The sequence below is a fragment of the Mesoplodon bidens genome (genome assembly GCF_964165515.1).
Source record: "Mesoplodon bidens genome assembly, chromosome: 2".
In the NCBI taxonomy this organism is placed as follows: Eukaryota; Metazoa; Chordata; class Mammalia; order Artiodactyla; family Ziphiidae; genus Mesoplodon; species Mesoplodon bidens.
In genome coordinates, this window is record NC_138177.1 from 185738782 (window position 1) to 185763025 (window position 24244).

Consider the following 24244-nt stretch of genomic DNA (forward strand, 5'->3'; position numbering starts at 1 on the left):
TACAACCAAGATTATTCTACCCAGCAAGGATCTCATTCAGATTTGATGGAGAAATTAAAAGCTTTACAGACAAGCAAAAGCTAAGAGAATACAGCACCACCAAACCAGCTTTACAACAAATGTTAAAGGAACTTCTCTAGGCAGGAAACACAAGAGAAGGAAAAGATCTACAATAATAAACCCAAAACAATTAAGAAAATGGTAATAGGAACATACATATTGATAATCACATTAAATGTAAATGGATTAAATGCTCCAACCAAAAGACATAGACTGGCTGAATGGATACAAAAACAAGACCTGTATATATGCTGTCTACAAGAAACCCACTTCATACCTAGGGACACATACAGACTGAAAGTGAGAGGATGGAAAAAGATATTTTATGCAAATGGAAATCAAAAGAAAGCTGGAGTAGCACTTCTCATATCAGACAAAATAGAGGTTAAAACAAAGACTATTACAAGAGACAAAGAAGGACACTACATAATGATCAAGAGATCAATCCAAGAAGATATAACAATTGTAAATTTTTATGCACCCAACATAGGAGCACCTCAATACATAAGGCAAATACTAACAGCCATAAAAGGGGAAATCAACAGTAACACAATCATAGTAGGGGACTTTAACACCCCACTTTCACCAATGGACAGATCATCCAAAATGAAAATAAATAAGGAAACACAAGATTTAAATGATACATTAAACAAGATGGACTTAATTGACATTTATAGGACATTCCATCCCAAAACAACAGAATACACTTTCTTCTCAAGTGCTCATGGAACATTCTCCAGGAGAGATCATATCTTGGGTCACAAATCAAGCTTTGGTAAATTTAACAAAATTGAAATCGTATCAAGTATCTTTTCGGACCACAACACTATGAGACTAGATATCAATTACAGGAAAAAATCTATAAAAAATACAAACACATGGAGGCTAAACAATACACTACTAAATAACCAAGAGATCACTGAAGAAATCAAAGGGAAAATCAAAAAATACCTAGAAACAAATGACAATGAACACACAACGACCCAAAACCTATGGGATACAGCAAAAGCAGTTCTAAGAGGGAAGTTTATAGCTATACAAGCCTACCTTAAGAAACAAGAAACATCTCAAATAAACAACCTAACCTTACACCTAAAGCAATTAGAGAAAGAAGAACAAAAAAAACCCCAAAGTTAGCAGAAGGAAAGAAATCATAAAGATCAGATCAGAAATAAATGAAAAAGAAATGGAGGAAATGAGAGCAAAGATCAATAAAACTAAAAGCTGGTTCTTTGAGAAGATAAACAAAATTGACAAACCATTAGCCAGACTTATCAAGAAAAAAAGGGAGAAGACTCAAATCAATACAATTAGTAATGAAAAAGGAGAAGTAACAACTGACACTGCAGAAATACAAAGGATCATGAGAGATTGCTACAAGCAACTATATGCCAATAAAATGGACAAACTGGAAGAAATGGACAAATTCTTAGAAATGCAGAACCTTCTGAGACTGAACCAGGAAGAAATAGAAAATATGAACAGACCATTCACAAACTCTGAAATTGAAACTGTGATTAAAAATCTTCCAACAAACAAAAGCCCAGGACCAGATGGCTTCACAGGCAAATTCTATCAAACATTTAGAGAAGAGCTAACACCTATCCTTCTCAAACTCTTCCAAAATATAGCAGAGGGAAGAACACTCCCAAACTCATTCTATGAGGCCACCATCACTCTGATACCAAAGCCAGACAAAGATGTCACAAAGAAAGAAAACTACAGACCAATATCACTGATGAATATAGATGCAAGAATCCTCAACAGAATACTAGCAAACAGAATCCAACACACATTAAAAGGATCATACACTATGATCAAGTGGGGTTTATCCCAGGAATGCAAGGATTCTTCAATATATGCAAATCAATCAACGTGATACACCATATTAACAAATTGAAGGAGAAAAACCATATGATCATCTCAATAGATGCAGAGCAAGCTTTCGACAAAATTCAACACCCATTTATGATGAAAACCCTGCAGAAAGTAGGCATAGAGGGAACTTTCCTCAACATAATAAAGGCCATATATGACAAACCCACAGCCAACATCGTCCTCAATGGTGAAAAACTGAAACCATTTCCACTAAGATCAGGAACAAGACAAGTTTGCCCACTCTCACCACTATTATTCAACATAGTTTTGGAAGTTTTAGCCACAGCAATCAGAGAAAAAAAAAGAAATAAAAGGAATCCAAATCAGAAAAGAAGAAGTAAAACTGTCACTGTTTGCAGATGACATGATACTAATGATACTATACATAGAGAATCCTTAAGATGCCACCAGAAAACTCCTAGAGCTAATCAATGAATTTGGTAAAGTAGCAGGATACAAAATTAATGCACAGAAATCTCTGTCATTCCTATACACTAATGATGAAAAATCCGAAAGTAAAATTAAGAAAACACTCCCATTTACCATTGCAACAAAAAGAATAAAATATCTAAGAATAAACCTACCTAAGGAGACAAAATACCTGTATGCAGAAAATTATGACACTGATGAAAAAATAAAGATGATACAAGTAGATGGAGAGATATAACATGTTCTTGGATTGGAAGAATAAACACTGTGAAAATGACTATACTACCCAAAGCAATCTACAGACTCAATGCAATCCCTATCAAACTACCCATGGCATTTTTCAGAGAACTAGAACAAAAAATTCACAATTTGTATGGAAACACAAAAGACCCCGAATAGCCAAAGCAATCTTGAGAAAGACAAACGGTGCTGGAGGAATCAGGCTCCTGGACTTCAGAGTATACTACAAAGCTACAGTAATCAAGACAGTATGGTACTGGCACAAAAACAGAAATATAGATCAATGGAACTAGATAGAAAGCCCAGAGATAAACCCATGCACATATGGTCAACTTATCTTTGATAAAGGAGGCAAGAATATACAGTGGAGAAAAGATAGTCTCTTCAATAAGTGGTGCTGGGAAAACTGGACTCCTACATGTAAAAGAATGAAATTACAACACTCCCTAACACCATACACAAAAATAAACTCAAAATGGGTTAAAGACCTAAATGTAAGTCCAGACACCATCAAACTCTTAGAGGAAAACATAGGCAGAACACCTCTATGACATAAATCGCAGCAAGATCCTTTTTGACCCACCTCCTAGAGAAATGGAAATAAAAACAAAAATAAACAAATGGGACCTAATGAAACTTCAAAGCTTTTGCACAGCAAAGGAAACCATAAACAAGACGAAAACACAACCCTCAGAATGGGAGAAAATATTTGCAGATGAAGCAACTGACAAAGGATTAATCTCCAAAACATACAAGCAACTCATGCAGCTCAATATCAAAAAAACAAACAACCCAATCCAAAAATGGGCAGAAGACCTAAATAGACATTTCTCCAAAGAAGATATACAGATTGCCAACAAACACATGAAAGAATGCTCAACATCATTAATCATTAAAGAAATGCAAATCAAAACTACAATGAGATATCATCGCACACCAGTCAGAATGGCCATCATCAAAAAATCTACAAACAATAAATGCTGGAGAGGGTGTGGAGAAAAGGGAACCCTCTTGCTCTGTTGGTGGGAATGTAAATTGATACAGCCACTATGGAGAACAGTATGGAGGTTCCTTAAAAACTAAAAATGGAACTACCATACGACCCAGCAATCCCACTACTGAGCATATACCCTGAGAAAACCATAATTCAAAAAGAGTCATGTACCAAAATGTTCACTGCAGCTCTATTTACAATAGCCAGGACATGGAAGCAACCTAAGTGTCCATCAACAGATGAATGGGTAAAGAAGATGTGGCATACATATACAATGACATATTACTCAGCCATAAAAAGGAACGAAACTGAGTTATTTGTAGTGAGGTGGATGGACCTAGAGTCTGTCATACAGAGTGAAGTAAGTCAGAAAGAGAAAAACAAATACCGTATGCTAACACATATATATGGATTCTTAAAAAAAAAAGAAAGAAAGAAAATGGTCAGAAGAACCTACGGGCAAGATGGGAATAAATATGCAGACCTACCAGAGAATGGACTTGAGGATACGTGGAGGGTGAAGGGTAAGCTGGGACAAAGTGAGAGAGTGGCATGGACATATATACACTACCAAACGTAAAATAGATAGTGGGAAGCAGCCGCATAGCACAGGGAGATCAGCTCGGTGCTTTGTGACCACCTAGAGGGGTGGGATAGGGAGGGTGGGAGGGAGGGAGATGCAAGAGGGAAGAGATATGGGGACATATGTATATGTATTACTGATTCACTTTGTTATAAAGCAGAAACTGACACACTACTGTAAAGCAATTATACTCTAATAAAGATGTTTTTAAAAAATTAGCTGCAAGAGCATAAGGGAATTGAGATTAAAATAAAAGGTACATTTTGGATCAGTAGGAAAACTTATTCAATAAAAGTGGGGGGGCTTCCCTGATGGTGCAGTGGTTGAGAGTCCACCTGCCGATGCAGGGGACACGGGTTCGTGCCCCGGTCCAGGAGGATCTCACATGCCGTGGAGCGGCTGGGCCCGTGAGCCATGGCCGCTGAGCCTGCACGTCCAGAGCCTGTGCTCCGCAACGGGAGGCCACAACAGTGAGAGGCCCGCATAGCCCCCCCCAAAAAAAAATTTTTTTTAATAAATTTAAAAACTAAATAAATAAAAGTGGGGGCTTCCCTGGTGGCGCTGTGGTTGAGAGTCTGCCTGCCGATGCAGGGGACACGGGTTCGTGCCCCGGTCTCGGAAGATCCTACATGCCGCGGAGCAGCTGGGCCTGTGAGCCATGGCCGCTGAGCCTGCGTGTCCGGAGCCTGTGCTCCGCAACGGGAGAGGCCACGACAGTGAGAGGCCCGTGTACCACAAGGAAGGAAAAAAAAAAAGTGGTAAAATATGGCTATCATTAATGAATTCTAGATATAGTAACTAGTTAAAAGTAAAAAAATAATGAAACTGTAAAAGTATCAGAAACCTGGGAGACTGGAAGTAAATTATTCATGAGGAATACCTTTCTAAGATAAAAGAAAAAAGGATACATTTAATTATATAAGAATTAAAATTTTCCTCATGGCAAAATGCACTACAAAGGTCAGAAAACAAGCAAAAGAAATTGGGAAATATATTTAGAAATAGATATGCTTTCTTTACAACTTTTGAGAGAAGCACATGTTTCTTTTTCCTTTAACCTGTTATGTGGGTATTAATCTGTAATGTAAGTGCATGGTTCCTTTCCTTTAACCTGTAATGTGAGATTTAATCTGTATTGTAAGTGCATGGTTCCTTTCCTTTCGTGTGTAATGTGTGTCAACATGGCGCACTGTTTCCAAGCACAGACTTTGGATGTTCCTGTACTGGTCCCATCACTGACCATCCACAAAAACTTGCAAATGTTACTTTACTTTCCTGGGGATTAGAGTCTTACCTAAGAAATGGAAACAAAATAAACCTTTCCCCAGGGATAATAGAAGGTTTAAAGGAGTAAATATGGAAATGACTTAGGACAGTGCCTAGTACAAGAGAGATCAATATAAGTACTTATCCATTTTTTAAAGAGACAGATGAAAGAAATAAAATGTGGTGATTTCAATCTATTGATATATATTCTTGACATTAAACTACCTTTTCATTCAAAAAAAAAAGATTCATCCATGTCTTTTTGTGGCTTGAAAGCTTTTTTCTTTTTATTGCTGAATAATAATTCCATTCAATAAATGTAATACAGTTTATTCATAATCCTATTGAAGGACATCATGGTTGCTTCCAGTTTTTTGTTTTTTGGTTTTTGGTTTTTTTGAAGTTATAAATAAGTCTGCTATAAACATTCACATTCAGGTTTTTGTGTAGACATAAGGTTTCAAGTCAGTTGGCTAGACACCTAGGAATGGAGTTGCTGGATCATATCGTAAGACAGTGTTTGGTTTTTGAAGAGACTGACAAACTGTCTTCCAAGACAACAAACGGTTCCAACTGTACCGTTTTTCATTCCCACCAGCAATGAGTGAGTTCCCAGGGCTCTGCCAGTTGACATCATCAGTTTTTTATTTTGTCCGTTCAAATAGGCATGTCATGGTATCTCACTGCTGTTTTAATTTACAATTTCCTAATGAAAAATTATGTTAAGCATCTTTTCATATGTTTACTTTTCAACTGTGTATTTTCTTTGGTGAGGTGTCTTCATATCTTTTGCCCATTTTTTAACTGGGATTATGTTATCTTATTTTTGAGTTTTAAGAGTTCCTTGTATTTTTTGGAGACCAGTGTTTCATCAGATATGTATTTGCAAATATTTTCTCTCAGTTTGTGGCTCTTTTTTCATTTTCTTAACAAGACTTTCACAGAGCAGAAATTTTCACTTTAATGAAGTCTCACTTGTCGATTTTTTCTTTCATGGATCATGCTATTTGTGTCGTATTTTAAAAGTCATCACCAAACCCAAAGTCATGTAGCTTTTCTCCTGTCTTCTTCAAGAAGTTTTACAGTTGTGCATATTATATTTATGTCTGTGGTTTATTTTGAGTTAATTTTTGTGTAAGGCATAAGACCTGTGTCTAATTTTTTTTTGGTTTCTTTTTGTATTTGAATGTCCAATTTTCCTTTTGGAAAATTTATTGAATGGCTATGCTTTCTCCATCGAATTTCCTTTGCTCCTCTGTCAAAGGTCAGTTGACTGTATTTGTGTGGATCCATTTCTGGGCTGTCTATTCTGTTGCATTGATCTATGTGTCTCTTCTTTTGCCAATAGTATGCCATCTTGATTACTTGTAGCCTTATCGTAAGTCTTGAAATCCAGTCATGTGTCTCTCCAACTTCATTCTTCTTCATTGTTGTTTTCTGTTCTAGCTACTTGAGCCTTTCCATACAAACTTCAGAATCAGTTGATCAATAAATACAAAATAACTTGCTGGTATTTTGATTGGAATTATTTTGAATCTGTAGATCAAGTTAAGAGAATCAACATCTTAATAATACTGTCTTCCAGTCCGTGAACACGGAATATCTTTCCATTTCTTTACATATTTGATTTTTTTCATCAGTGTTTTATAGTTTTCCACATATAGGTCCTGTACATATTTTGTTAGATTTTTACCTAACTTTTTCATTTTTTAGGTGCTATTGTAAACAGTATTGCTTTAATAATTTCAAATTCCAGTTGTTCATTGCTAATATATAAGAAAGCGACTTGTATATTAATTTTGTATCCTGCCACCTACTATAGTCTTTTATTAGTTCCAGGAGTTTTTTGTTGTTGTTGTTGTTTTGTTTTGTTTTGTTTTTTGTTTTGTTTTGTTTTGCTTGATTTTTTGGGATTTTCTACATAGATGACCATGTCATCTGCAAATAGAGTCTTATTACTTCCTTTCCTGTCTGTGTTACCTATATTTCCTTTTCTTGTCATATTGAACCAGCAGGACCTCTCATGTGATGTTGGATAGGAGAGATGAGAGAGGACAGTGCTGCCTGTCCCCAGTCTTAGGGGAAATCACCCAGTCTCTCACTGTTAACTACCATGTCAGCTCTGGGTGTTTTTTAGATGTTTTTCTCCGTTCGGTTTTTTCATCTTTTTCCTTTGTGCTTCAGGTTGGATCACTGATACTGACCTATATATGCTGACACTAATACTTTCTTTTGCAGTATTCAGTGTGTTTTTAAACCTAAAAAATGAATTCCTCACTCTTTCTATTTCATTTCCATTTAGTTCTTTTTTAGAGTTCCCATTTATCTGATAAAATTCACCATCTATCTACATATTTTTCCGTCTTTTGTACAAGACCCTTTATCTTAATTATCATGGTGATTTTAAAGACTTTGTCTGCTAACTCTGACATCTGGTCACCAATGAATCCACTTTGAACTCTTTTGGGGGTTTTTTTCTTGGTTATGGGTCACATTTGCCTGTTTCCTCATGAAGGAGGATTTCTCCCAGCTTTCCTGCCCTGGCCCTGCCTTCACCTGCATCACCGCCATGCATTATGGGACGCCCCAGAGAAGGAACCAGAGCCTTGTGTGACAGGGGCTCCTTGGAACCCGGATCCCTCCCTCCAGCCCACGGGCAGGAGCAAAGGGCTTGTTAAAAATCCCCCACTCCATGCCCCTCCTGGAGGAGGCCTGCCCCTCCTCCTGCCCCGGTTGCAGGTGAAATAGCCACAGGTCCCTCTGGTCCTGGGAGGGCTCGGCTCTTTCTGGAATTCGGTTCACTCAGGTTTCTTGATGTCTTCAGCTCTCATGTCTCTTCTCCAGCTTTCTGTCCTTGTTAGGTGGTAGCCACAGTCTCCTTAGACTTTCTGCATCCTAATCAGAAGCAAGGACCCCTTCTCCCTCACTATCTCTTTGGCCAGAGCTCAGATGCCTAGACCACTCTTCCACAAGGGCGTGGCCCTTGTCCAGAGGCCCTGGGTTGCTGAGACCGGCAGATGCCCGTGGGGCAGACAGACGTAGCACCCACTGAGCACTGCATTTCTGTTTCTGATCCATGGGACCGTCCACGGTTTGCCTCAATCTATGCATCACTTTTCTCTTTTTCCACTGGACTGGGGGCCCCTTAAGGGCAGGATCCGTGTGGGACTCAGATCTGAATCTTCAGAGCCCAGCACCAGGGCTGGTTGATAATATTAGCAAATGTTGGATTCATGGATGAACAAATGGATGGGTGGAAAGAGCAGCCACTAACAGGTGGAGGAGAAACACCTCTCCCCACCCCCCCACCCCCCAGATCACACATCTCATAAACACTCCCTCCAATGGCCAGGCCCCCAGGGGACACCCAGCACATTCAGGGCCTCCTACACCCTCTGCAGTCTCAGGGGCCGGGCTGAACCGGGTCCCAGGCTTGCCCACGGCCCTGACCTGGACGAGGCCCTGTTCCCTCCTGCCCAGCTCTCCGTGGGTCTCCCTGGTGGGGAAGGTGGCCAGGCCTGGTGGGCTCTCTCCCTGGACCTGACCCCCTTCCCTGCACTCACGCCCCCTTCCTGCACCCCCTCCAGGCCGATGCTGACCAGGCAGTGCCCGCCCCCCTACGTAGTGGACAAATGAGGGAGGGCGGCTTTGCACTTTCAGCGGCCTGCCCAGGTGGAGGGGCTGGAGCTGAGGCCAGTGGGTCAGAAAGAGACCCCCCCAGAGGACATCCTTTCCCCTTTAAAGGGCCTATCGTCCCTGTCTTGGTAGACCCCAGGAGCTGCCCACCCTGGCCTGGGTGAGGCCCATGACCCCGCTGTAGAGGAGGATGTCAGAGGGCACTTCTTAGGGGAAGAGGTCCTGCCTCAGGACCCCTCTGGGCCTGGCAGCTGCAGTCCCAGGGCCGGTGGGCCTCCCCCTCTGCTCAGATTTGATTTCTGCTGGAGCCCCTGTGTCTTGGTTGCCTGATGACCAGCCCTCACTACAGCGGGAAGGGGCCGCAGCCCTACACAAGGAATCCCCAGAGCTCCCAGGACCCCCCTCCGCAGGAGGATGCCTGTGCTGCCCCAGGTCAGCCCTGAGGCCCCCAGGAAGCGGTGGCGGCAGAAGGAGCGCTGAGTGCGCTGAGTGCTGTGTTTCTCCCCAGGGAAGCAGCTGCCACTCTTCACTAGCCGGCTTTGCTTCTCAAAGGAAGAGAAGACCGTTGTAAAGCGAACACCCCGAGGTAGTCCCGTCTTCCCTCCCAGCACGACCCGAGCAAGGCGGTGCTAGGAAATGGCACGCCGCATGGTCAGGCTGGGTTCCACTGCAGGCCTGGGGTGTGCGGCAGGACAGGGGCCCCTGCCCAGGGCACCAGGGTCCTGTGGGAAGAAAGGGCAGTGGCAGGGATGCAGCCGTGAGCACCTGCTGGATGCAGAATGCTTCCTGGGCGCCTGGGAACCGGCAGTTTCAGGGAGCGGCTCCTGAGGTTCAGCAGCTGCACACTGATACAACCAGCGGGTGAGGGGGTGGGGGGCTGGGAGAGAGTAAGGGCGTGCAGGGACGGGGCAGCACAGGCAGGCTGTCTGGAGGAGGTGACACCTGATGGGTGAGCGCTGGCTGGGCCGACAGGCAGGAGGGCAGAATGGCCAGCTTCAGCCCTCAGCTGTGGGGATCAGAGGGTGTAAAAGGGCTCCCGGGTCACTACAGGGGTCAAGCCAGAATGAGCTTACCCTCACTTAAGGCCCCAGGCCTGGGCCACCCAAGAAGGAAGTAGGCTGCCCAGCAGATGCCCTCGGGGCCCAGGCTGGACCGCCATGGAGGCGGGGGTGACCAAGGTTTAACCCTGCCTATCCCTCCCCACCCCACCTGTGCCCCGCCCACCCCCGCCAGCCCCACCAGCACCGATCATCCTAGCCAAGTGCTCACACTGCTCCTTGCCCACAGACATCCAAAAGCCCAAGGACACCGGTGAAACCTGCACCACCCCTGGCTGCATGATGGCAGGTAAGCCCCCCTTCCCTCTGAGCCTTCCACAACCCTACCGGGGGGCTCGGGGCCCCCCGTGATTCTGGCACAGGCCAGGCACTGCTTGAGGCCACGGGGAGCCACCACACTCTTGAGGCGCGGCATTGGGCTGGTGGGCAGACCCTGGATGTGCCTGGGGGCAGGGACTCTACTGCGGGTGTCTCACCTCCCCTGCCCCCAGGAAGCTGCTCCCCTGGCTGCAGAGGCCCCTGTGACCACAGTGAAGCTGGCACAGGGACCCCAGGTGCTCTTTTTTGCACTTACAGAAAGAAGGTCACACAAACACACACACTCTCAAGTTTTCTCCCAGGAATTTGTCTTAAAATTGGGCGCCATGTGCCATTATTGGCAGATAAAACACAGTGAAAATGGTATGAAGAAACACTAGTGTAAAATGTGTTTCTGCCCACGTTGGGGTAGTGGATGGACTCCTGTGGTGCTGCCCCCTGCGAGGTCCCAGCCAAGTGGAACAGAAGGTGAGAGAGGGTCCTGGGTTGGGGTCCAGCCTGGGCACCTCTGCTGAAAGCATCCTGCCGGGAACCTGGGGGCCCCACTGTCCCTGCCACGTGGGGTTCTGGGAGCAAACCCATCTGCTCCAACAGAAGACAAACCCCTGTGGTGGGCGAGAGCCGCCCTCCCCCACGGACGCACTGACCGGTAAGGGGGCTCCAGGGGCAGGGCCAGTGCTGAGCACTGGCTGTGAGCCGGGCGGGCTCGGCCAACACCTGGCCATCTGTGGGACCACAGGCATCCTGGATTCGCAGATGTGTGAGTGGAGGATCGGAGAGGTCACGGGGTCCAAGCTCACGTGGCTGATGAGTGAGGTCCTTAGAACTGGAGGCCCTGCTGCCGACCTCCCTGAGGTCCCGGGGTGACTAACGCTTCTGAGGGCACAGGGCCGTGATTGAATACCCAACAGCCCATCGGGCTGTCCACACTGGATCTCCCCTCTTCCTCTGCACCCCCTGGGGACGAGCAGCCGCCAGGATCCTCCAGAGCATGGACCCGTCCAAGGAACCCTGTGACGACTTCTACCAGTACGCGTGAGGGGGCTGGCTGCGGCGCCACGTGATCCCCAAGACCAACTCACGATACAGCGTCTTCGACATCCTCCAGGATGAGCTGGAGATCATTCTCAAAGGTGCGCACGGCCTCCACCGAAGGAGTGGGGACAACCCGTCGAGCCAGTGGGCACAGGGGACAGGGAGGGAGTCCCCTGGGATAAAGGCCTCCACCGAGTGCAGCAGGGACACGGGCACCTTTAACCTGACTTCCCCAGCAGCCTCCTCAGGCCTCTGTCCAGCTTCTCCTCTGCCCACAGGGGTGCTGGAGAATTCTACCACCAAGGATCGGCCAGCTGTACAGAAGGCCAAGGCTGTACCACTCCTGCATGAACGAGAGTGAGTGGCTGATGGAGCTGCCCCTCCAGGACCCGGTTCCAGGACCCCACGGCCCTGCGACAGAGCCCGGCGGAGCAGGCGCCCCTCCAGACCTGTGCCGGTGGGAGCTGTGCACTCCTCCTGGCTGGGCACCGGGCCCAGGTGCCCTACGGGGTCCAGGCTGACTGCCAGCTGCCCGGGACCGGCTCACACCCTGACCCCAGCCAGCCACACTGTGCCCAGGCAGGAGGAGTCTGCCTGGGAGGCCCAGGGAAAATGCACGCGCACACGCGTGTGTGTGTGTGTGTGCAGGCACGCCTGTATGTGGTTTGAAGGAAACATTATTCAGGGCACTTGGTAAAGATGGTAAAAGGCAGACTCTTCAGGGCCATGTCAGTAGGTGCAGGCATCACTGCAGCGGGGTCTAGAAAGAGGGGAAGGAGACTGGGCTCCACTCCAAACACAGCGAGGGCAGGCAGGTGAGGGTTTAGATCCGAGGGGCAGGAGGGCTCTGTGAAGGGAAGATTGCTAACAGGAGACATGGGGGGGTGGGGTGTGTCTGGCAAAACTAACCTAACCGGATTCTTGCTGAAGGCAGGCCAGGCAGTCAGACATCACCTGGGGGACAGTGAGGGGCGAGGACTCCGGTCAGCTACCGAGAGGGATCAGATATTCAGGGGGCAGGGGGAGTTCTGGTTAAAATGACCACCCAGAGTTCTTGCTAAAACTGGATTTTACCAGGAGGTGCGGTGATGGGCCCAGTAGAAGGTGCAGCAGCCGGACTGAAGGCAGAATCGAGAGATAATCTTGCCGTGTGTGTGTGTTTGTGTGTGTGTGTGTGTGTGTAGATGCAAACGCATGTCTATTGTGTGTGTGTATGCACGTGTGTGTAGGAATATGTGTATGTGTTTGTGTGTATGTGTGTGTATGTGTGTACACGTATATGTGTATTATGTCTATGTGTGTGTATTTGGGTATATATATATGTCTGTATGCCTGTATGTGTGTGTATATGTGTGTGTGTCCATGTGTATATGTATGTCTATGTGTATGCATTTTTGTATGTATGTGTACATATATGTGTATATGGGTATTATGTCTATGTCTGTGTGTCTATATGTGCATGTGTATGTGCATGTGTGTATGCATATGTGTACGTGGGTACGTATATATGTGTATATGCATATGTATGTCTGTGTGTGTAGGCATGTGTGTTTGTGTGTATACGTGTGTGTAGGTATATGTGTATGTCTATGTGTGTATATGTGTGTCTGTGTGTATTTATGTGTTTTGTGTGTATATGTGTGTACATATATATGTGTATATGGGCATTATACCTATCGTGTGTATGTGTGTATATGGGTATATATGTCTATGTGTGTGTAAGTTTGTGTGTATGTGTGTATGTCTGAGCATGTGTGTGTGTGTATGTGTGTGTTGTGCGGCAGGGGTAGGGGGCAGTTTCCCAGTGCTTTGGTTCCTGTTAAGAGGATTCACACACTTGGGGCCCCTCCGGCCTGTCTTCCCTTAGGCGCCTGCCTGGGGGCCTGCAAACCCAGCCTGTGGTTCCGGCTGCTCTGGGGGACCGCTTCCCCTCCTCGGCACCAGGGTTTGAGGCTGGCTGTTTCCCCAGGGGTCTCCTGCAGGGCGGGGTTTGTTTCTGGCATACCTAATAGCGAGACTTGTAGGGCCCCCAGCATTATCGGGGTGTCTCCATGGGGTCCTGGGCTGGCACACTCCTCTCCTCCCCATGGAAACAGGAGGTCACGTGATCCAGTCTGGCCAGCACCTGCCAGGTGAAGGAGATGCGCTGTGTTCCCACCTGTATAGAGTTTCTGGCCTGAGAGACCAAATGTACGAAAGGACAACGGCCAGACCGTGTATAAAAATACAACCCTGACCCCGGGTCTGCAGCCAGGCGGCCAGGCCATCACCTGCGGGAACCAGCCCAGGAAGCCAAACAATAACTCCTGTAATGATCTGCCCGAGACGGCCGACCTGACCCGTCACTGGCAGCTCCCTAGGTTTTGTCCCTGCTCCCAACTCAGGACCCAAAAAAGCAAGACCAGTGTGCCCCCACCAGCCATGTGGGACACCCTGCTTCTCGGTCCCCCAGGCCCCGGCCCCCATCAGGGCACCCTTGGAGCCGCCCCCCTCCCCCTGGACCGCTCCCCTCCCAGCCCGCCCCTCCAGGTCAAGCGACCAACCAGCGAGGCCCTCCCCGCCCTGAAGCCTCCACCTTGTCAGCAGTGGGCCAGCTCTATTCCCACCTTTGCGGGTTCTTGTGCCAAGTTCTCCCAAGCTTCCTGGGCGCCCCCATGCTGGGAAGCTGTGCCCCGTGCTCTGTCAGCAGTTCAGTCCACCCGATGCTGGAGCTGGAGGGCACGTGGGCTTCCCAGCCGCCGGCTTGGACCCCCACCCCTGCCTGTTCCCGGCCTTCCAGAGTACCGCCTGGGCTTCTCTGAGCTTCGGGACCTCCCCTTCCACACCCTTGTCCTGGTGGCGCCTGTGCTTTCATCAACCCCAGGTCCCTTTCCCGCCTGCGTCCCGTCTCTGCTCTTTCCAGGCCCCTGCGTGTCCTGTGCTGCAGAGTCTGCACCGGGAGGGTCAGTCTCCACGCTGGGCATCAGCATCCCCGTGGGTCCATGTGCCGGCGGGTGTCACACCCACCCCCCACCTCCCCACCAGGGCATCCGGTGAGCGACCGCTCCCTCCCCTCTCAGGTGAGATAGAAAAGCGAGACTCGCAGCCCCTGCTGGACATCCTGGAGGTGGTAGGAGGCTGGCCAGTGGCCATGGACAAGTGGAGCGAGAGCGTAGGTAAGGCAGGGCCTGGTGGCAGCCTCGCATGGGCGGGTGGCCCTGGGCCTGGGGCTCCTTGGAACAGAGACCTACCAGGCCCGAGCCGGAGAGTTTGCAGCAGCTGCTAGCGGGCTCCCAGCAGCTGGGCCCCTCCACTCCGCAGAGGGGCATCCCTTCCAGAACCCTAGGGAAGGACCCGGGCTCCGGCTCTCAGCGTGGGCCCTGCTCCCTGTTCTCGGGGGGTGGGGGGCGCACAGCGCTGCTCTCAGGGCCCTGTTGATCCCCGTGGACTCTGTGGGGATAGTTCCGGGATCCCCTGTTGGACGAGGGGCTGGGCTAGGACCCCAGGTCCTGGCAGGTCTCCAGCATGGGGTGCTGGCCCCCAGACCCCCGGTGGGAGCTGGAGCAGCAGCTGGCTGTGATGAACGCGCAGTTCAACCGGCGGGTCCTCATCGACCTCTTTGTCTGGAACGACAAGCAGAACTCCAGCCAGCATATCATCTACGTACGAGCCGCGCTGGGGGGCCAGGTAGGCCGGGTCCCGTGGGCCTGGCTGGGGGCTTCCGCAGGGCAGCGGGGAGACAGCTGTTACCACAGGAGGCGGGTGGCCCGCATATGCTCCCAGGGCCCTGCTATCATCCACACCTGCAGTTCAGGGGACCTGTGCCGATGGTCTGGGTTTCTTTTTTCTTTTTTTTTTTTTTGTGTTACGCGGGCTTCTCACTGCTGTGGCCTCTCCCATTGCAGAGCACAGGCTCCGGATGCGCAGGCTCAGCGGCCATGGCTCACGGGCCCAGCCGCTCCGCGGCATGTGGGATCTTCCCGGATCGGGGCACAAACCCGTGTCCCCTGCATCAGCAGGCGGACTCTCAACCACTGCGCCACCAGGGAAGCCCTGGTCTGGGTTTCTGCTGGGCCTTCTGGCGCCCATGTCCTGACCAGAGGGGCGGCCCAGGTGCCGAGCTGGTCCTTGGGATGGTCCGTCCAGGCCTTTGGCACCAGCACAGAAAGCCCGACCTCAAAGAGCCACCACTGGCCACAGATAGGCCACAGAGGACCCCGTGTGGGATACACGGGAGGGGGTAGGGGAAGGGGGCTGTCCAAGGCCCTGTGGGTGGCCCGCACCCCCTGGCCACCCCTCAGCCCACCTGCAGTCCAGCCCCAGAGCAGGGGTCGGGGCCCAGTACCTGCACACGCTCCAGATGGAGCGCCCATTCCCGCCAGGCACAGCATGGTGGAGGGGAGAGGGCTGGGCCCACCTCGGCAAGGCTAGGGGTGTCCCGGCTCCATGCCCAGGTTCCCATGCTCTGTCCCCAGATAAACCAGCCAACCTTGGGCATGCCGTCCCGAGAGCACTACTTCAATGAGGGCAGCGACCAGAAGGTGAGTCAGGGGCAGCCCGACGCTGGACCTGCCCCACCTGGCGTTTTCCCGCCGGCCCCTTCCACTCTGGGCACCCTCCACCCATCACTCCAGGGCCCACCTGTGGCCAGCTCCCTGTGTGTCCCCTCGACACTAACCCCACAGCTAGCCTTTGTGGGCACTTGCATGGTCAAGCCCGGTGCTGAGGGCTGGACACGCAGGCGTGGGCCCCTGCCTTTGTCACCATCGTAGGGGTGTCCCTGAACCCCCAGAGGCAGGCTCGGGAATCCGCTCAGCCCTGCAGCCCTGAGGGACACACCCTGCCATCCCCATCTCGCCAGGGCAGGACTGCGGTCCACACTGCCGGCTCACTGCACATGGCCTGTAGAGATCTGAATGCAGGCCACCCGGGCCCTGCCTGCTCCCTGAGCCACCCTCCTCCTGCACCCAGGAGAAGAGAGATGGGGAACCAAACAGCATCAAGGCACGCGGGACAGGGACAGGGGGTGTGGAAGGGGGAGTCGGGGGGGAAGGCCGGGGAGCAGACTGAAAGACAGGAGGTGACATATCCCACGGCCTGGAAGCAGTGTGGTGGGCCTCATGGAGGAGGTGGGCTGTGAGCTAGGCCAGGAGGGTCCAGCCAAGAGAAAAGACAAGTGTGGCCAAAAGAAGGAGCCGTGAAGTGGGCAATGGGGCTGGGAGAACAGCCCAAGGAACCCAACTCAGAGCAGCAGGAACTGGGGCCCCTGGAAGGGCTCACGACTTGCAGCCATGGATCAGACCCAGAAGCTGCTGGCCAAGACCGGCCTGGCGGCATCAGCCCAGCCTGATGCCAAGTAACTGGGAAGACGTGGCCTCTGTGGTCCCTGCTTGCAAACGAGGAAACCACCCCCCCCAGGCAGGCCCCAAGAAGGCGGGTCCAGGAGGGACACACAGCCTCAGGACCCAGCTCCTGACGCCCAGCCTAGGCAAGCCCGGCTAGGGCAGCCCGCCTGAACCCTGGCGCCCGATGGCTCTGGGCCTTTACTAGCACCTACTGTGTGCCCCGCACTTTATAGGCAGCCATGCAGTCCGCTTGAATAGGCCTCTGGTCCTGTGCGAGCTGCTCAGGCACGGGGTCGCACAGAGAAGGGATGCAGCAGGGAACCCAGCACTGAGCGTCTGGCTGTGGGTCAGAGAGCAGCCCATCCAGCAGGTCTGGGGAGCAGGCGCCGTCCACCCACGGGGCTCACGGCCTCCCACCCGCCGGCTTGCCAGCAGCATGAATCCCAGCGCCGAGGGCCCCTGGTCTGGGAGGCGTGGGCCGTCTGGAACCCCCAAGCCGATGGGCATCCCGAGGGCTGCTTTGTGGCATATGCCCACCCCACCCCCACAGAGAGCTCCATGGGGGCCAAGGTGGCCGAGGTCGCCAGACTGTGTCCTGCACCCTTTGGCTCAGGTACAGGAAGCCTACCTGCAGTTCATAGTGTAGGTGGCCACAATGCTTCGGGTGGACATGAACCTCCCCCAGAACAGCGACCTGGTGCGGGAGGACATGGTCCAGGTGCTAGAGCTGGAGACGCAGCTGGCCAACATGAGGCCGCGGACCGGGGGCGGATGGGGTTGGGGGGATCAGGCCAGCTGCCCCGCCCCCGTGACCACCTGCCCCGCTGCAGGCCACGGCCGCCTGGGAGGAGCGGCACGACGTCACCGCCCTGTACCACAGGATGGACCTGGAGCATCTCCAGAACAAGTTCGGTCTGAAGGTGAGCCCCAGCCGTACCCGCCCCGCCTCTCTCCCCTAAGCCTCAAATATGCCCACCCCAAGCAGGGCCCACGGGACCAGTCACCCAAACAGGGACACATCCACACGAGGACGGCAGGTGTCAGTTGGCTGCCTGGGGATGCGGGGCCACCCGCCTGTGAGGTGCCTGCTGCGACGTCCCAGGTCTTCTGAGTGGGAGAGTGGCCTGCGAGGGGCTGCTGACTCACCTGCCTGAGTCGGGCAGGCCCCCCACCTGGGGCTTCCTATCCCCAGGCCTGGCTCGGGGCCCCAGCACAGCTCTGCCCCCGACAGAGGGCCCCACGGCCGGACCCTCGGACCCTCCCCTCCCGCTGGCCAGGCCTTAGGCTCAGGGGCCTGGGCTGGGGAGGGGCAGCCCAGCCCCGGAAGGGGGAGCTCCGCCCTGCACCCCCAAGGCCCTGCACTCACTCAGCCTGTCCTGAGCAGTCAGAGGGGCCTCCTCCTGTGGAAGGAGGGTCCGGACGTGGCTCTAGCCACCGCCAGCTGACTGCAGCGACCAAGGCCCAGGTCAGAGGGAGAAGGGTGCAGCTGGGGACAGAGCCTGCCGTCAGAGGTAGGGCCTGAATCTCCTTCCTGTGACCAGAACACTTAAGTGTCTGGAGCCACAGAACAAGACAGGAGAACTCGGAGGACCCTGCCCGGGGGTCCTGCACCTGGTGCTCCAGGAGGCCCCGTCGTCCCCGTGCTTCCTTCCCAGCTCCCAGCGCTGGCCTGCTGTGACACCACCCCGCACCGCCCGCCAGCTCGCCCCCTCCCAGGCGGGCACTTTGAGGGGCCAGCCGTGCTCTGGCACTGACTCCATCCATGAACGAAGCAGGCAGCCCCCGCCCAGGGCTTGGGTGGGGGAAAAAGAGATGTGGCCTGCAGAGTGTGTCAGAGGGCAGGCAAGGGGGGCACAGAGGACCAGCGAGTGCCAAGGTCCTGAGGCCGGGGCTGCGGGGTGGCTGGGGGCGAGCTGAGGCCGGGGAGGGAGGGTGGACCGTGTCGGGCCTCCGGGGCCATTTTGAAGGCACCGGCTTTGATGGGACAGGACTTGACTCATAGCGAAGAGAACCTGGCTGCTGAGGACACAGGGGAGGGACTGAGGGCCAGAAGCAGGGAGACGGTCAGGAGGCTGCAGCACTGCCCAGGCGGGACCAGGCGGCGGCGGGAGTGCCGAGAGGCGTGGCTCGTGGATCCACTTGGAAGGGAGAACCAGCAGGACTCGCAAGTGGACCAAACGTGGGAAGTGAGAGGAAGGGGGGGCACAGATGGCCAGAAGGTGCTGTGGAGACGCCCCGGAGCAGGGGTGGCCACGGGCAGGAACCCAGGGCTGGGGGTGTCTGGACTATAGTGCGTTTATAGAGCTTAGAATTGCCACACGTGAGCACATCCACACAGCCCCCTCCCTGCCCTCCTCCCCAAAGCAGCCGCCACCCGGCTTCCACCACACGCGTGCAGCGGGCTGCGTTCTTCTAGGTTCTGTAGGTGAGGCTACTTATCATCGTCATTACACCTCGTGTCGCTGGGGCAGCAACGGCCTCTCAGCCATCCGCATCGCTGTACGATCGATCCTAAGAACACACAGCAGTTTGTGCTCCTGTTCTACTCTTGCTGGGCCTCTGGCTCAGTTCCAGTTCTGGACTTTTCTGAGCGATGTCGCTACGCTCATTCTCATGCATGTCTTTTGGCACACACACGCGAGCGTTTCTGCCGGGTGTCCACCTAGGGATGAAGTGGCCAGGTCTTAGGACGCAGTTCATTTGAAAGTCATCATACAGATTTACACTCCCCAACAGGAGGGTGTGAAACAACCCCTCCAATGCTTGGCGGTGCTCATTCCTTCCGTCTCAGACCATCTATGGGTGTGTTGCAGATGAATGTGTTGCGGAATTTCATCTGGGTTGGATTTGACTTTCCCTGAGCACTACTTCACACTGACTGGCCAACGGTGGCCCCCTTTTGTGAAGTGTCTGCTCAGGTCTCTTGCCCCTCTGTACTACTGGGATATCTGTCTTCTTCTCACTGACTTTTAGTTCTTTGAATACATTGGATGTGACCCCTTGGTCAGTTTCTGTGTAGTAAATGTCCTTTCCAGTGGGCAGCCTGCTGTTTTACTTTCATACTGGTTCTTTTTTTTTAAGGAGGACTTAAAATAGTCCAATTTATCAGAGACGGATGGAACCTGTCTCTATGGCTGGTGTTCATTGTGTCCTGCTTAAGAAATCTTTGCCTGCCGAGGTTGTTTAGGTCGACAGTCTACCTTGAGTTGATTTTTTAGGTACAGTGAGAAGAAGGAATTGTTTCCTGTGCTCCTTGTGGCTGTCCAGGTGATCTAGCGCCATTTATTGAAAAGACTCCCCCATTAGCCATTGCGCTGTATGCCAACTTGATTAAAGACTGAGTGTCCTTCTGTGCACTTGTGCCTGTGTGCACGTCTGGGTCTGTGCGTTTGTACCTGTGTGTGTATCTCTGAACTCTCGTCTGTTCCTTTGGTCTCTCTGTCTATTCATGTGCCGGAACCTACTGCCTCCATTGCTATAGCTTTGTGGTACGTTTTGATGTCCACTAACTCTGTTCTTCAAATCGTTTATTCTTGATCTTTTGCATTTTCTTACAAGACTCAGAGTCAGCTAGTCAATTACACACACACACACACACAAAATGCTGCTGAGATTTTGACAGGGATTGCTTGAAATCTAAGTATCAATTTGGGGAAGATCCACATCTTTCCAAGGTTGAGTCTTCTGATCCATGAAACTTCCAGATAATTACTTCCATATATTTATGTTTTCTTTCATTTCTCTCAATAAGTTTTATAGTTTTCTACTTCAAGGCCTTACATATCTTTCATTACATTTGTTCCTAGGTGCTTGGTTTTTTAATATTATTGTAAATGGTGTCATTTTGCAATTTCTCTTATTGTTTGTTGCTAGTATACAGCAATACTTTGTATACAGCAATTTTACTCAAAGCATGTAGTAGTTCTAATAGTTTATCCTTTAATATTTTATAGACACAGAATCATGTCCTTTGTAAAAAATAAGTTTTATTTCTTCCCTTTTCAATCCTTATTGATTTTATTTTTTTCTTGTCTTATTGAACTGGCTAGGACTTTCAGCATAATGCTGAGGTCATGACAGTAGATATCTTGTTTCCCCCCTGATCTCAGAAGAAAAGCTTGCAACATTTTGCAAGCTTTCATTTAATTTTGTTTGCTGTAGAGTGGGGTTTTGTTTGTTGCCACTGCTGCTGTTGTACAGATCCTTTTATTAGATTACAGAACTTCTATTTCGATTTGCTGAGTCTTTTTCATGAATAGTCCATTTTAATATCCCTTATCTGCATCTATTGAAATTACCATGTGATTTTCCTTCTGTATTCAGTTACCATGGTGAATTATATTGATTTGATTTTCAAATGTTACACCACACTTGTATTCCTTGAGTAAATCTAATTTGGCTGTGTTGCATTATCCATTTTATATAGGTATGGATGAATTCCAATTGCTAATATTTTGCTTAGAATTTTTGTATCAATTATCATAAATGAGACTGGCCTATTGTTTTCTTTTCATGTCCTTATTTTGGTATTAAGGTTATTTTTGGCCTCATAAATCAAGCTGAAAGAGTTTTCTCTTTTTTCCTTCTCTGGAAAGTTTAAGATTGGCAGTATGTCTTCCTTAAATGTCAGATAGTATCCACTGGAAAAGCCAGATGAGTCTGGAAATTTCTATGTGGAAATATTTTAAATTAAATAATCCAGTTTTTTACATACAAAACTATATTTTCTATCTCTTCTTTCATTTTTTCTAAGTTGTGTTTTTCCAGGAATTCTTCCATTACACTTGAATTTTCCAATATATTGCCATAATCTCTCTTCACTGTTTGTAGGCTCTGTAGTAGTGTCATCCACCTTTTTCCTGATTCTGATTACCTGCACCTTCTCTCTTATTTTTTGAATATTCTTTAGAGGGGGCTGGGTTTCTTGGATGCCCAAGAACTGTGTCTACCTCTCCACCTCTCCCTCTTTCTCCTCACTCCCTCCTTCTCCAGGGATTTAACTGGACTCTCTTCATACAATCTGTGCTATCCTCTGTCAAAATCGAGCTGCTGCCAGATGAGGAAGTGGTGGTCCATGGCATCCCCTACCTCCAGAATCTTGAAGACATCATCGATGTCTACTCATCCAGGTGAGGCTCAAGGAAGGTCCCAAGAGGTGTCAGCATCTTTCCCCTGCTCTCTCCTCATCCCCAACAGCTCCTCCTCTCAGGAAAGGACCCCGTAAAGCATTACTCTGAGGTGCGAGGGACATGACGGGGTCAAATGTTTGTGGCCAGTGGAACCTTACATTAGAGATGCGAACCCCTCCTTGAGTCATCCAGGGGCAGGCAGGATGTATCTGTGGGTCGTCTTGGAGATTTTCTCCACCACCCTGAAGTCTCTGTTTGGTGTGGAGCCTGCTGTCCAAGGGCCCATAAACCACACCCTCTCCCTGGGCAAACAGCGCACACCTGTTCTATCTGTTGCCCTCTGCCTCCTGCCCCAGGACCATGCAGAACTACCTGGTCTGGCGCCTGGTGCTGGACCGCATCAGCAGCCTGAGCCAGAGATTCAAGGATGCACGCACAAACTACCGCAAGGTGAGCGATGCCCTGCCCCTGCACCGAGCCTGGCCTTGATAACACTGACCACCTGCTGTGGGCCAAGCACCAAGGTCCAGCCTGGGATCAGAGCTGTGATCCAGGCTCATGAGACACACCCTCTTGGGGCAGCCTAACAATAAGCCATCGACAAAGTATAATCTGCTCTTTCAAGACCAGCAAGTAGGATGCGAGGGGAGGGGGTGAGGGCAGGGAAAGTGACCATGGAGACCTCAAGGCATGAATGACCCAGGCCAGACTCCCAGGAGCAGAAACAGCTAGTGCAGAGGGCCTGGGGCAGGGACCCCGGGGTCACATGGGGGAAGGAAGGAGACGAGGTCGGGGAGGAGGGGGAGGCAACCATGGGCCAGAGCAACATACGGATCCCACGTGCACTGAGAGCCACTGGGGTGTTAAGAGTGGGAACCACAGGCCGATGTCCCGCCTGGCGTGGTCATTCTGGCTGCTGCGGGGGCACAGGCCAAGTGAAGGCAGGTGCCATCATCGGCGGGGGGGCGGGGGGACGTGGACCAGGGCATCGGCACTAGATGGAGGCGCTGACAACAGGCAGTTGAGGTTGGATGAGGGGATGAGGAACCGGGGAGTCGGGGGCCTCTGAAGTTCTTCGCCAGGGACATGGGGCAGGCAGAGGTCTGGCCCCGATCGGGGAGATGGGAGCAGAACAGGTTGTGGCAATCAGACCTCCTGCTTTGCCGTCTTGGGCTGAGGACACTACGAGACAAGCGTGGAGAAGGGAGCTGAATCCCAGAGCTCAGAGGACAGAGAATGACTCACACTGACTTCCTAAGAGGCAGGAAACCCCATAGCCCCGGAACGTGTGGCCAGATGCTGGGCAGAGCTCCGAGGTGGCCAAGATTTGGGGCCAGAAATCTGACGGGGGACACATTTCCATCCTGTGCCCTGTGTCCCCAGGGACAGATGGGCAGACGTTCTCATCGCCATTTTGGAGACGGGAAAACCAGGGCCCAGACAGCTGGCGGCTCACGGCTGAGCTAGACAAGGCCCCCAAGGTCAACCCCAGCCTGTGCTTTGGGGTAGGGCTGGAGTCCTTGAGAGTAGAGTCGGCCAGACAGCCAGGCCAGGGTGGCAGGGACAAGGGACAAGGAGGAACTCGGGGCCGGGCAGGGCACCCGCACCTCGGGGTCCGCCTGGGACAGGAGCCCAGCCCTCCAAACTGCACACTCGGTCCTCCCACACCAGGGGCGGTGTTCAAAGGGAGTGTTTGAGTTCACCAAGGTCCCCCACTGGCCCCTGGGCACGCTGGGGCCAAGGCCAGGGAAGCAGACGTTGGCAAACGTGGTGAAATGAAACGTGCCAGGCGCTGTACGGCACAATGGTGGAGGAGGTGCGCTGGCAGGAGTGCGTCAGCTACGTCAACAGCAACATGGAGAGTGTCATGGGCTCACTCTACATCAAGGAGGGCTTCCCTGGGGACAGCAAGAATGTGGTGCGTGCCCGGCGACCCCGCCCTGGGCCAGGGGACACCAGCCCGTGGCACCTCTCACCCCAGCAGCGCCTGTGTGCTCAGCGGTACCGGGGAGCACGTTGCCAGGCACCCCATCACACAGCTGGATGCAGGGGAGCCTTGCCCGCCCCAGGCCTCTGGCCCCCAACAGCTATTGGCCCCGACCCCCAGTCCTGCGGGCCTGCCTGGGAAGGGGACAAGTTCTACGAGGTGTTGAGTCCAGGGCCTGGCAGGCCCTAGGCCCACCCAGGACAAAGTGCTGCCGTGGGGACCCTGTCCCAGGGGGTCAGATCCCGCCCCCAACCCCCCACCACGTTTGGAGCGGCCCCCTGCAGAGACCCCAACGCCAATCAGCCAG

General features: G+C 51.2%; 1 protein-coding gene across 1 annotated transcript in view; it reads left to right on the forward strand.

The window, feature by feature from the left end:
- MMEL1 (membrane metalloendopeptidase like 1) overlaps positions 1 to 24244 on the forward strand; it is a gene marked incomplete at both ends in the record, with an annotated part of 42976 nt that overhangs the window by 14847 nt on the left and 3885 nt on the right. Inside the window, 15 exon segments of the mRNA XM_081215971.1 lie at positions 9595 to 9672; positions 10374 to 10433; positions 11434 to 11498; positions 11502 to 11595; positions 11776 to 11827; positions 11829 to 11854; positions 14557 to 14652; positions 15021 to 15139; positions 15952 to 16017; positions 17435 to 17464; positions 17468 to 17569; positions 17652 to 17741; positions 21814 to 21950; positions 22307 to 22400; positions 23740 to 23868. Of these exon segments, the coding sequence (XP_081072097.1) occupies positions 9595 to 9672; positions 10374 to 10433; positions 11434 to 11498; positions 11502 to 11595; positions 11776 to 11827; positions 11829 to 11854; positions 14557 to 14652; positions 15021 to 15139; positions 15952 to 16017; positions 17435 to 17464; positions 17468 to 17569; positions 17652 to 17741; positions 21814 to 21950; positions 22307 to 22400; positions 23740 to 23868 (1238 nt within the window).